The sequence below is a fragment of the Dinoponera quadriceps genome, unplaced genomic scaffold (genome assembly GCF_001313825.1).
Source record: "Dinoponera quadriceps isolate SergipeBrazil2010 unplaced genomic scaffold, ASM131382v1 scaffold1352, whole genome shotgun sequence".
In the NCBI taxonomy this organism is placed as follows: domain Eukaryota; kingdom Metazoa; phylum Arthropoda; class Insecta; order Hymenoptera; family Formicidae; genus Dinoponera; species Dinoponera quadriceps.
Genome location: NW_014555567.1, coordinates 1,779,009 through 1,793,260, shown reverse-complemented (window position 1 = coordinate 1,793,260; position 14,252 = coordinate 1,779,009). Strand labels below are relative to the sequence as shown.

At 42.6% G+C, this 14,252-nt stretch overlaps 1 protein-coding gene across 7 annotated transcripts in view; it reads left to right on the top strand.

The window, feature by feature from the left end:
• LOC106744675 (prolyl 4-hydroxylase subunit alpha-2) overlaps window positions 1-13,613 on the top strand; it is a 148,890-nt gene extending 135,277 nt beyond the window's left edge. For all 7 annotated transcript variants that reach the window (XM_014619618.1, XM_014619619.1, XM_014619617.1 and 4 more), the window contains 8 exons: window positions 6,259-6,581; window positions 7,753-7,920; window positions 8,593-8,765; window positions 9,409-9,675; window positions 9,821-10,045; window positions 10,119-10,184; window positions 10,244-10,409; window positions 10,487-13,613. In XM_014619618.1, the coding sequence (XP_014475104.1) occupies window positions 6,259-6,581; window positions 7,753-7,920; window positions 8,593-8,765; window positions 9,409-9,675; window positions 9,821-10,045; window positions 10,119-10,184; window positions 10,244-10,409; window positions 10,487-10,581 (1,483 nt within the window). In that variant the 3' untranslated portion in view covers window positions 10,582-13,613. The remainder of the gene's footprint in view (window positions 1-6,258; window positions 6,582-7,752; window positions 7,921-8,592; window positions 8,766-9,408; window positions 9,676-9,820; window positions 10,046-10,118; window positions 10,185-10,243; window positions 10,410-10,486) is intronic.
• The last annotated feature ends 639 nt before the right edge of the window (window positions 13,614-14,252 follow it).

The following is a 14,252-nucleotide window of genomic DNA, read 5'->3' as shown; positions in this document are numbered from 1 at the left end:
ACAATGCCTGGGACGCGTATTAGCTGTCTCGTGTCCTGATATACCATCTCTGCAATGCCGCGCGTTATTACTACATAAAAATTAACACACGCGCATCTATACGCGCGGCCGGTACATGTTAGATCGTACCAAGCTGAGGCAACGCAGGTTCTCGATGTGCTCTCTTACTTCTCCAAGAGACGACCGATAGGTTTCTCACCGAGCGACATCATTATCGAGTCTGTTAATGGTCTCCTCGCTGCTTTGTACAATTGATTCATCTCACGTATATTACACTGGATTTCAGCGCATTGCTGGTCCATTCGTCTCGGCTACCATTCTCCCGCGACCCGTGCGCGATTGACTCGCCAAGAATTCCCTTTGCGAAATCGAGGTCGCTGAAAGGTAAAATGGGATGATGCGCGACCTACAAAGCGACCCGTCGCGAAACCGGCCGTCGTCCGCGTTTTCGTTGCGTAGCACACCACTAGCAATTGGGCGGTGTCATTGTTGTATCGGCGCGATTGAAATTTAAGAGCTGGAAGCGAGCGGAGGAGTTGGTATACCGCGCTTTAATCCTTAGAGCCGATTGCGTTCTACCTCGCTTTCGCGGCTTGTTAATTCAGTTGCGACCTATCCATCGCAGGTGAGGTTGAAATCTCGAAATTCGTGCGGCGAGTTGCTAAATTTTCCGCGGGGGTTTATTTAATCTGGACTACTGGCGGAATTATACTTTTTGAGGGTGCGAGAAGTGCGATAATAGAGTTGAGACAATTTGGCACGTTAGAAACGGATACTGCAGTTTAGCCAATATTTTCGAATTTAACTATAGTAGAATAACTTTAAAGATTTACGATATTTCCAGAGATATAATGTTATATGGAATTTCGTTGTGTTCGCGTATCCAAAAGTAATTTTATCATTTCTATTCAAAGAATAATTAGCAAGCGACGAGGGGATTGAGATAACAATTTACGGCTAATTCCCCCAGACATCAAACGATTCTGCATAGAGGCTCTCTTTCTCTACTTTTTTTTCGCGAAGTTGCGTCTGCAGCATACGAGGTAACGCACAACGGTAAATTTTCATGCAAATCCTCCGCGGCTGCCGGAAGTGACTAAATGACGATCGCCATTATCCTCGCGAGAGTTTCCCCGAGAGGGGTTGGAATGCTGAAAAAGGGTAGCCGAGGGATAAGAGCGACAGGTTGGTGGTATCCACCGTCGCATCGCATCGTATGGTGGGCTGAAAGCTTTCCAACTGGGCGACCACTTTTCGCCCAGTGGTGGATTTAGCAAACGCGGTATCCTGAGTGCGCAAAACAGACGGACGAAGAAGCTCATCCTCTCGGTTTCCATTATTAACGGAACGATACGACTTTGATGACGCCAGTCGAGTGATCGCGCGATAAGTAAGCACGTAAGTATCGTGAGTACGCGCGACTATTGCGACGTACAACTGTTTCCTCCGTGCGATCTTTTTGCGAATATTTTTCTCCCAACGACTTTGTCGTCGTTTTTGGGGCCCTAAGGCGCGTCGTAGAATCCGCCACTGTCTCCCGCGTTGCATTCTCCCACCGTGTGCTATTCCATTTGCGTGGGTGACGCGGATGGAGAAAAACACCCGGGAGCGTCATGGAAACTGACCGGAGGCGGCGGCGACGCCGGCAAATACAGACAATGCGCCCGTTGTTCATGAAAAATGGGAGAGAAGAGATTAAAGCACCAAGCTACAGAGGAGAAAGAGAGATATCCGGACACGTCGAGAGGATACACGGTGATCCTTCCGCGGCGAATTTAACTGCAAACGCGTGTTTTAATAATTACGCTGAAAGTTTCAAGACGAAATGTCTCTCGGTTCGCCTTCTGAAACGCAAAATGCCGCGAGAGAACAACCCGCAGCAAGCAAATTCCGGGGGAGAATGGAGAACGAATTCCGGAGAAGAGTAAATTTCCAGATTCGCATAAATAGCACTTAGCGCCCTCTTATTTTAAAACACCTTTCTCTCTCTCACTCGGTCATAATTCAAGAAAGTTAGCGCACCGTCCCGATTTAAGTGAAGAAATCTCGACCACTCGTCGCTAGTATTACAAAGGTGCGCGTCGTGTTGAGACCGCGTATTTTAGTCTTTCTCGTTTTCGCTCTCACGTCGAAGGGAGAAAAGGGACGAGACCACGGTCGAGCCGTGCGATCATCTTTTCGAGGCGCGGACTTTCGCACCGCCCGCCGCACATCGCATGCGTATCGTTAATTAAAATCTGTCGCCGGGGCGATGTGGCGTGCGCTGCGAAAACGGCTGACAGGACGGGCGGAGAGAGAGAGAGAGAGAAAAACGGGTGAAAAATCGCGCTAACGAGACGGCTTTCGTTATTGACTTGCGAGCTGGATACGATACAAAGAACTATCGTTATCGAGAGACCGTACCTATCTTTCGCACGATGCGCGCGCGCGCGCGTCGGTGCTCCGTGCCATTTTTAATAGAGCCCTTCGCGCGCACCGTATCGACGTGTCATTTATTCATTAGCGCGTGGCGTTTTCTCTGTTAACGGTCATCGTAGCATTGCGCGATGAATGAACTATAAGAGTCCCAGAGATAACTCGATCAGCTCATACCGGACGTTGATGCATTTCATCGATGCGAAGAGCTTAATCTTGCCGTGTGATGTAAGGTTCCAGTTATAATTGCGATTATAAAGAAAATACGAATTTCGCTTTCGTTAATATTGCAGGGTTTTCATATTCGAATGTATATAGAGAAATAGTACCAAAACTGATATACCATTTTGTATTTAAGCTCGAAAACTGTCCCGTCGAAGATGTACAAATAAAATTGATTCTTTATTTCTAATTTAACTTTATATATTTTTTATTATGTGAAAAAGAATCTCCTGACTTTTTTTCTTTCCGATCATCTTAAACGAATAAACAAGAAAAACAAGGAAAATTAGTCACCAGTAGCTTCAATTAGTAGCTTTATATTCTGTGAGATGATATTTGACAGCAAAGTTCAGATATGTTGGTTGAAAGATTAGCAAACTCAAATATATCGGTTCCCAAAACAATCTGACACTAATCCTTTTTACGTAATTCAGTGACAGAGGATATAGATTGCCACAAGACCCAAAGTGACTTAAAAAGCTCAAAACTTTCGCTATAACACAATTGTGTAATAAATTATGCTGATCTGTTACTTAAAAATTTATACGAAGATAAGCCGAGAGAGAATTCAGTACATCAGAAATTTAACTAACTTTAATAATGAAACGCATTTGTAAACAGAAACTGCCACGGGCGTGTGAAGTTAGCACCCCAACATTAGTTCTCGATAGTTCTGATTAGAGTTCCAGCTTTTTTTCGAAGAGTATAGGAGTACTCTTATATTCATAAAAAAAGTTCCGGCAATTGACACTAAAAAAAAAAAACAATTAAAAAACGGGGTGCTAACTTCACACGCCCAACTGCCACTTCAGTTCCATCTATTGCACACAGTAGACAAATTAATGTACAGAGTTCGGTGCTTTAACCAAGAAACATGAATATATCAACTTTCTATATCCATGTCAGTTTTTGTATTCTTCTTCCATATATAAATTATTTAATCGGAAATTCAAAAATCATTTTATATAATTGAAAGAGTAGTTAACTTAAGCTTAAGGTAAAGTTTCATTGGCAACTCCCTTGGTTTATTTCCACTGCTAGATCTTCATAATACGTTAAACGCCATTATCCTAGGGAGAGATCCTCGTTTCAGGCTCCAGGAAATATCCTGATAATGGGTTCTGTTAATGGAGTTACCATTCGAATGCATCAGGCGGATGTATCGCGTGCAGTTGGACGACCATATCGGGAAGCTTTAAGATCCATCAACAGTATCAGCCGCGCGAAACCCGGATATTGACGGTTCATTCCGAGCGGGTAACGAGCACCGACAAGTAGTAATGCTCCGCGAAGCGCCGGCAACGTTCGCGGCAGCTGCGAATGTCAGGTGTGAGCCGCGGAGGTGAGAGAGAAGCGTTGGAAGTCACATACACCTGCCGCGTTTATTCCCGTAATTTATACGACGCCTCGTCATTTACCTTGGCTAACGATCGACCTGTCGCGATGCACGCGAAAACCGCCCCTTTTATCTCGCGTTTGTTTACGATTGCCTTCGTTGTTTGCCCCGCAAAAGTTCCGCGCGTGACAAGCGGCGGGGCACGAAATTACCGATCTTGACATGTTTATATCCTGACAATCGGGGAAAACAAGTTCTAGAAACTGCGGAATATGATTGCCTCTTTCTCTCTCTACTTTGTTACATTTTTTATAAATACAAACTTCTTTAATTCTTTAGCTATTATATTATACTAACGCAGATGCAAGAAATGATATAGTATGAAGTAAGAAACTCAAGCTATTATTACGCACGTTTGCGTGCAGCAGTAGAGTTTTTGTATTACCAGTCAAACACGTTAGCACTAGCTTTCGTATGATGCGCTTCTAATTCAACGGACAAAATGTATTGAAACCGTTTCGCAAACAAATGTACATCTTGCAACATATGATGCATTACAAAGCTTAAGTAGAAGATCTAGTAGATTATGGAATATATCGTATAAGAAAGACGTCGTGCATTGTCTTAATACGCGTATGTATAATATCATCTCAATAACGAACAATAGCGCGTATCCATATAAAATATATAACTATAGATGTTAGAATTTCCGACAGTTTTCAATTATAGTACCCACCAAAAACTGTTGGTCAGCTAAAAAATACACATATATTACTTCGTTAATACATTCAGCTCTATTATATTTTTATTATAATCGCAGACGATTGATAAAACATCAATAGTAAATGTATATACACCACTTGTGTAAAGGGACTAATAATTTAACCCTTTAGCTTGATAGGTAAAGAGTTAAAAAGTCTTAAGAAATCGTTGCGATCGCTTTATGCGAACTTTCGAATAAGACTACGTCTATGTTGCTTTACACGTGATCCGACTATATTTCTCCGTGCTTGTTCGATTTATCCTAAAAGTGAATTTTATCTCTCGACAGCCTCTACAATTCATAGTCCTTTGCGAGCGTCTCGCAAGAAAGCGAGCGTTTGTATCGTTTACATTGTCCGCCTGTCTGGTACAGGATTATTATAGGGAACGATGTTCGCTCAGATGCTCTTGGTGCATCTCCAAATTCCAATGCGATACTTCCGTAGGAAGAGAGAACCATTAATTTCCCCGGCTGACATTCGCAAGAAAGTTGATTTACGTCTCTCCCGTAGTGACCGATGCACTTCAACGCGACATCGTCTTTTCTGCCGTGGACCAACGATCGTCGTGATACGCGCGAGAAAAAGTTCGTCTCGGTTATACGTTAAACGAATCGACGGGAACGTCTGTTCCGGAGATTCGCGACGTGAGATAAGTCAGTGAAGACATCTCGAGTACTGTGCAACGCTGAGGACAATGGTGTCGCCAGGTGTCGGAAACGTCTCTGTCGTTCGCCGCGAAGTTGATATCACGATAGAATCCGCGTCCCGATTGTAATTGGACGGCAAGTCGCGCGGAACCCTTCTCTCTCTCTCTCTCTTTCTCTCATATACAATCCTTCTCATTTCCTCCTTTTCTCCCTTTCGCGAAGAGATAAGAAGTCATCTCGACTCGTCCGCGCGACTCAGAATTACTTAACGATCGCGCGGATACCGAACAATTAATTGGAGAACTAAACGGAATGATTGCGAGGGAAATTCTCACGACTGGCTTGATTTAGTTACGCGCGAGGGAGATAAATCTCGAGCCTCGGTTTAAGGCGGGCTTCTCGTGTCGGGGAAAATCAGATGGAAGGAAGTGCGTTAGTTTCGCAAAATAACATTGATTACTTGAGCATAAATTATTCGGGAAGCCCGCGGCAAGTCCGTTGCGAGCGAGCGCGATCTTGTCGCTGAATTTCAACGCTGTTTAGAGATACTGATTCAGCTGAAATTCGCCGGTCGTGGCAAATTCTCACGGCGACATAGCTAACGCGCGCGCGAATTGTGCAAAGAGACCGACTGAATAATCTAGGAAGCCTTCAACTGCCTGATAAATTATTTCACGCCATTAGAAGTTGCGCGAACTGCTCGATCGAATGTGGACTTAACACCGGAGCCATTTCCAGTGCATCCTGTTGCCACGTGAGACCAGACGAAAACATCCCGGACGAGAGAGAGAAAAAGCATGGGAAGATTGATTGGCTGCCGCGACTTTTTTCCGATCAAGTGGATACATTTTTCTCTTTTCCCTTTTTCTTGTAGAAACGTGGAGGATTATGCGAGGGAACACGAGGAGGCGTCCAGGAACATCCAGCAGTACCTGTCGAATCCCATAAACGCTTATCTGCTGGTGAAGCGACTGACCACCGACTGGAAAAGAGTCGAGGAACTGATAACCGAGGATGTCGGCAAGTCCTTCGTCGCGAACATCACGAATTCCAGGAGCGACCTAAAATTCCCGACCGACGAGGATCTCAATGGCGCCGCAGTCGCTTTGATGAGGCTACAGGATACGTATAAACTCGAGACCGCGCAGGTTGCAAAGGGCGTTCTGAATGGCGTGCAATACAGCACCGGATTGACCGGTAACGTTTCTATTACTTTTTCTTTTTCCGCGGATCGTACAAACACATCGAGACGTTCTTACGTAACGAACAACGATCGAATAGAATTTTCACCGGGAAATTTATTTCACGCGCGAGAAACGCAAGGCCGATTTCTTTTCTTCCTGTCAAACATGCAATCGTAATAATTGCATTTTTATCTATCGAAGATTCCAGTATACATAACTATAAACGTTAACACGTGGCTAATTATATTCTCGGTAAATTCACGTCACGTATTGGACATTGCAATTCATTTTCATACGTATGTAGAAGCACTTGTAATGCTATGCAATCAATAAGTAAATTTTACAGAAAAAAATCAGTATTCTGTGAGTAGAGTCGTTTTTCAAGTATAGCATTCCTTTAAAGCCATCATATTATTTAACCGGGTGAGCGAACGTTGCAAGATGTCGATAATCAACGATTCAGTTCAATTACTAACTATTTAACAGTTAATAATTGTGTTTATTAAGCCTCGTGCAGTCCTTTCGCACTGTTTTTCGCATACACTTGCCTATATTTTACTTCACAAGCTAGTCTGACGAACTGTACCGCAGCCATCGGATGGAAGAGAGTTTTTCAGTAGCGCTTTCAATCCTTTCCTAAAGACGCTAACTTCGCCATTTGTAACATCTGTGAAGCATTTCAAACCTGCGGAGGTTATACTCGAATAACAATCGTCGCGAACTGTCGGAATTCGAGGGCAATTATCTCTCGTGCTATTGGTATAACGACGACAAATCCGATTGGCCGGGGAGCACTGCGACGTCGTCGAACAATAGAAAGAAAGGGTTGTTCGATTCACGTAACAATAAATTCCACGACGCGCAGCTTGCTCTGTTCGCGGTATTAACAAAAAGAAAACAACGAAAAAGGGAAGGAAAATAAAGGCGCATAATGCCCGGGAGTTTCGCGGTGAAAAGAAAGGCGAAGAGGCGCGGCAGGGAAATTAATTAACGGACTAACTTTTCCAGCGTCAGTATGCCGCGGGAAGAAATCCAATTCAGAAACGCACTCGCCTTATGAAAGCGTTTTGTGAAACGGCGTTTAATGAAACGCGATAGATACACCGCACGCATTACCTAGAGATGTTTCTCCTCTTCTCGCGTCGTCGGCAGTTTCTCGTGTGACCGCGGTTTCACATTTGCAGCGAGCGACTGCTTCGAGCTAGGCCGGCAGTCTTATCATAATCGCGACTACTATCACACGGTGTTGTGGATGCAGGAGGCCATGGATCGCCTGCAGGAGGAGCAGAACGCGACCACCACCTCGAAACCCGACATCTTGGAGTACTTGGCGTTCTCAACATACATGCAAGGTTCGAAACCTGGAGAATTATTATTGTCTTGTTAAGTAAACGGTATAATTATTCCCATTTTTTTACAATATAAAAATAAATAATACACCTAACTCTTTTATGGAGACGATATAATCTAAATACGAAACATTTAGCAAGCATCCCAGTGAACTCCAATTACATAACATCGGTATTATAATTTCTCACACAAAAATCTAATTATTACATAATACGCGTGTCATATTGCATTGTTGAATAAAACGTTATAAAATTGATATTACGTTACTGTTGGTTGATATTCATTGGGATGCCAGTTGGTTCGTTTTAAGCATGTTTTGTGAAAGAAATTAATACTATTAGAAAAATCATTATCTAACATGCACAATCGCTGAATAGATTTAAATGTTGCCTTGAGCGTTTTGGTGAAATAAAATGAAGAAAAGCGAATATTTTTTGAAACGTCTATCAGAGATATTAAATCCTATAAGCGCTTAAATAAAGGAGCTTTATCGTTGCCATTAATTATATCATATGATATAATTAATTATGCATACATGTCGCACTTGTCGACAGACACGGGGGGNGGGGGGGGGGGGGGGGATATTTTTAAAGAAACAACCGGCACTGTCGCTTAACGTTAACGTAACAGCTTATCCGTTGCGAATATGTTATTCCATCTTTACCGTCAACCAGGTAACGTCGCCCGTGCTTTGAGCATGACGAACGAACTGCTCGAATTGGTGCCAACGCACGAGAGAGCGCTAGGAAACCGTGCGTATTACCAAAAGGAGATCCAAAGCAAGGCCAGTCAGTCGAAGAAGAAGCGGGGCGAAGACGGACAAGACGACACGGCGATACCAGAACAGGTAAATAGTCATTCAATCGCTCGGGCTGTTGGTTCGGGCCGATTTGGGAAATTGGGTATCGCGAATAAAGGGGTTTGGCGAAAATAATGTAAATACGTAACGTTCAATATTCTATTTGGACCGAACGATATCGTTACATTAACCTTTCGGTTGGCACACTTATTTTTTGCTGCTTAGTTTCCTTGATGGAAATATTTTCCAGGAAATATAATTAAATTTTACTGAAATATACTTGAAATTCTTTCTCAACTGACACCATTTAATTATTATTCCTACAATATTTCAATAAAAATGCAGTTTTCAATTAAATTCAATCAACTTCATATCTAATATTGAAAAAAAAAAATGTTATTACTTCTCAACAGTATAATTTGCTCATAAGATGGTTTATCAAGAGAAATTCGTACGAGATTAAACGCGAATCTATACATCTGTTCGCTTTTAGTTTTTTGTTCGCTCAGTCCATTTTTACGTTAACTCAACACAAGCAATTTATAGTTTGGTACAATTAGCGTTTTGAAGACGGCCGTTAAACGGGAGAAACTTTTCGTGATTTTTTGGAAGATGCGAAAAGAGAGAGATCGCGCGCAAAGAGTAATCCCGTTCGCACGAGCGTTCATAAAGTTCGTTATCGCGCTTGCAGAACTTTACTGTCGCCGAGGAAAGGGTGAAAACGTGGGATGAGATGACGGAGAGGGAGAGATACGAGATGCTTTGTCGCGGCGAGGTATCTATTCCGCCGGAGGTGGAGAAGAATCTCAAGTGTCGTTACGTCGACCGTGGAATTCCTTTCCTGAAGATCGCGCCGTTCAAGGAAGAGGAAGCGTATCTGGATCCCCGGATAGTCGTTTATCACAACGTAATCTACGACGAGGAGATCGAGACGATCAAGCGTATGGCTCAACCTAGGGTAAATATACTCGGACAGAGCGCGAAAATTGTCTGTCGCGAAAATAGCGGGTTTCCCTCGCCATCGGTTTAAACGCGACGAAATTGCGCGGAGATTCTCCCGCGGGTTCCTGTGGAATAACGGCGATCTCGTTTCGTCTGTACAGTTTAAGCGCGCCACAGTGCAGAATTACAAGACCGGCGCCTTGGAGATAGCGAATTATCGGATCAGTAAGAGCGCTTGGCTCCAGGAACATGAGCACAAGCACGTGGCGGCGGTGAGCAAGCGCGTAGAGCACATGACGAGCATGTCGGTCGAGACCGCCGAGGAGCTCCAGGTCGTCAACTACGGCATTGGCGGCCACTACGAGCCGCACTTTGACTTCGCCAGGGTAAGTCGAACGTGCGCGGAATCTCTCTCTCTCTCGCGATCACCACGGCTCGTTTTTGTTTTCGCTTCCGTAGAAAGAAGAGACGAATGCATTCAAAAGCCTCGGGACCGGCAACAGAATCGCCACGGTGCTGTATTACGTAAGTGTCCTCCGCGCGACTTCGTCGCGAGCTGACACTTGACCGAGCATTATTTGCAGATGAGCGACGTCGAGCAAGGCGGCGGCACCGTGTTTACCGCTATCAACATCTCGCTCTGGCCGCGGAAGGGCAGTGCAGCGTTCTGGTACAATCTCAAACCCAACGGCGAGGGTGACTTCAAGACTAGACACGCCGCTTGCCCGGTACTTACGGGCTCGAAGTGGGGTACGTCAAATAAAAGCGAGCTCTATTGTGTACACTTGGCAACTTACATTCGTTCATTACTCCTTTTCGTGCTGCAGTCGCGAACAAGTGGCTACACGAGAGGGGCCAAGAATTCCATAGACCCTGCACATTGGAAAACCAGGCGACGGACGAAGTGGACGTCAGGCACTGAACAGTGACTCCCGATTTTGGATCCTGACGGAAGATCAATCCGAAGAAACGCGTTTAACTAAGACACTCGGGACTCTCAGCTCTGACGAATCAGAAGACGCTTCATCCAAGCGGCGACACGGGATTGTCGTTTGAGAGCGTCCGTCTCTATCCGCGTGTAAAAGAGAGCGACCAGTGCAATTTAGCGTAAGGGGATGCCCCGTCGATATCGTCGACGAACGTTGTCGACGAGCGTTATCGGCACGATGTTGCGCGCGTTTAATACACATCGCAATTAAGGTAGTTGGTCCGTGACGTTGGGAAGTTAATAGTTAACACGAAGTTCGACAAATCTGTGCTAAATGTTTATAAACATGATACATAAGCTTTGACATTATAACAAGAGAATATCATATTTACATAATGTTCAAAAACTCATTAAGAAATAATTATTTTCCGCATTTTAGATACTTTCGGCTCGGATTGCCCGTGTTAAGCATATTGTTGTGAATGTATCATATGTACCGATAGCATACATACAAAAGCACATTACTAAAAAAACGATTGCGATGTCGGAATTTTTTGGCATTTTTTGTATTTTTCACGTTTTTATTCTATCCTTAAAAAGATATTTACAGGAAAAAGTATACAATATTGCTAAATATTTGCAATCATATTTCAACGGTTATCAGAAATTGTGTATTTTTACATACGAATTGTTGGAAAGCTAGACGGTCGATAATCTTATAACTTCTTTATAGCATTTCTACAAATCTCTTTCATCGTCTCCTCGTTTTCATTAAAACTGAATAGTTTGGTTGTTAGAATTAAAAATTAATTAATAATATCGAAAGTCGTTTTCGTACCTGTGATACGTGTAAATAATACAAACTTCAATTATTTCAGCTTCGATATGGTCAATTTTTTTTAATTTTGTACGTGTGTAGATTGTGTTTCGATTAATATACTGTTGACATTTGAGAAGAAAATAAAATTTACGGACTAACTACCTTAAACCTCATGTACCTACGAGACTAATTTTACTTTCTGCTCCACCGCTGGAGGGGGGGGGGGAGGAACCCATTACGACAGCGAATTAATGTTTCCATAATCTTCGAGAATATATCAGAGCAACCGACCAGACAGTCAACCGGCCGGCCGCGGCGAGTTAAAACTACCGCGAGAGGCGAATATCCAAACAAGATTAATCGGCCGCTTTGTTTCCCGTACGCTTTTCCCTTTAAAAGCACAAAGCCCCATAAAATAGAGATTACTGCCGCTCGAAGCGCGGCAACTATAGTAACAAAGTTACTCTTTACGGAACGGCCAAACAACACACGCGTTTTTTGTTTCGCTGTCTGCTGCGCGCACGTCATCTTGCCCGTTCGTCTACGAATGTTAACGTAGAATTTCGGTTTGCTGTGTGAGCGCCGCGGCGAATATAAAGCGTCGAGGATGAAAGAACCGTTCAACGCTGTAACTTTTGCTCGCGAAAAGAGGGAGAGAGAGAGAGAGAGAGAGAGAAGGGAGAACGCGATTTTCGCGATGAAGAACGAGTTTCGACGTTCGCGTTATTTTAGAGATGTCCACGGAGGACGATACGCTAAGATATTACTACACGTCATAGCCAAAGCAATAATAAATTGCGCACGTTCTGGCCAGTCTCCTCTTATCGTAGATCATAACGTGAACATGTAGAACAGCGAAGAGCGCGATGTGTAACCGTTATTATTAGCCCGTAGAGAGATTAATCGTAACTTGAGATCAACCTTTGATCGTGCAATAATGAGGCCGAGGTCCTTCTCTCGACGGAATGATCGCCGATTACCAGCGTCGGGAGTGTAAATAGCGGTGGTCCCGTAATAACGGTCCGCCGATCGGACCGAACTCTGTATACGAATGCAACGGTGTGTAAAAATAGAAGGGACGCGTCTCTCAACGGAGCGGTGTGATGTGTAGTATAGTCGAGGATAAGTGACGTCGTATTTAAGACCGCTCAATCGCAGCGGTGCTCAAACTGCTGTTCTGAGAATCCAAGGCGATTCCGATAACTACGGACTTCGCGTTGTTATGAACTGTGTGCGCGTTGAACGTGATAAAAAGGTGATAAACGCGGGTTTGAGAACCGCTACTCGACGTCGAATTCCCACGATCGCGAGTGAAATTTGAAATATCGCGAATCGATATATGAGGATACAAAACATCGCTCGCGATCGGAATTTCAGTGACGACGACAAAGAAGAAGACTGGTTAATCGATCGCCGCCGTCGCCGCGCGTGTGTTTCTAAAACTACGCTGTGTACTTTTTGTACCGCGCCCGAATACTTTTATCCGATTAAAAATACATTATTATCGTAGGAACTATATTTATTACCGGATTAAACTAACCGACTAATCCATCTCGCATATCCTGCACTTGCGCATTGATTAAACATGTAATCCGATACGATTGAATCGTTAGACGTCGAAAAGTCGTTGCAACTATAGTAATCTTACACGTATTTATCACTACTTTCCGTTTTCGCTGAGAACACGAAGGTGGTGATTTTATCGGTTCGTGTCAATTTTTCGATTGTCGAGTTATTGTTGCTCTTTAGCCGCCTTGTGTCAATCTAATATCTTTACAACAGACGCATTTCTTATGAATACTTTTCCGGAAACTGATTCGTTTTAAGTTGTAAGACGGGAACGTTGAGTAAATAATAATTTAGATCGGAGTTATACTTTTATTGAGAAACAAGTATCGATTGAAAGGTAGTAACGAAAAGAAGATTACATCAATGAGTCTCACACATGATACACTATTTAGGTAAATTTTGTAAAATATATTTTATACTAATAATTTTTTATACACATTTTGCGAGATATCATGTCGTCTCTAAATGTCATTTATAGAACGATTACTAAAAAAGGGCGGAAAGCAAAGTAACAATGACAAAAAATACAAAGACGAAATTCCAATCGCCTTATTAAATGCGTGCGACTGATATCATCTATCTAATTGTGATTACCATCGTTTTGTTAAACTAAAGAAAATAAATAAAATGAGTTTCATCGTAGAAATATATCTGAAGTCCCCACATTATTACTATTTATCGCGGTTGTAATTGTTTATTGCCGCATTGTTTTATCGAATTCGATTTAAAATTGAAATAATTTTTCTTTCTGAGATACAATTGTGACATGCAATAAATATTTGCAAACTCAATTTCTAAAAAATCTCATTTTCTGTAGAAATATTGTTGAAATATTGTACAATATATTCTCTTTCTTTATTTTTAATATATGTATAAGCGTCATGTTTGTTTTTTTATTTTACATATTCCAATTTTAAGTGTGAATTTAAAATAGTCTTATCCTCAGAATTTTTATTTTTAAAGGATGCTATTTAGACCTTTTATCATTATTAGGCCCGTTATTGTAATTAGTTCCAAAGTCTCCGCTGCGAGCCACCACTATCCGTCCTGATAATTCGGGATCGTAGTACAACTCAACGATAAATCAGACTTGTTTCACTTTTTTCAAATAGTGCAACTCAATGATTGAGCAGTTTCGCTCTTTCTCATTATATGAATACATAGCCCAAATTCAACGGGCTAACGTAACTTTAGAAAAAAAAAAGTTAGTTCAAAAAACATTGCAAAGCTTGAAGCTTCTAGTTTTCAGGCATATTTATTTTTACATAAAAAATTT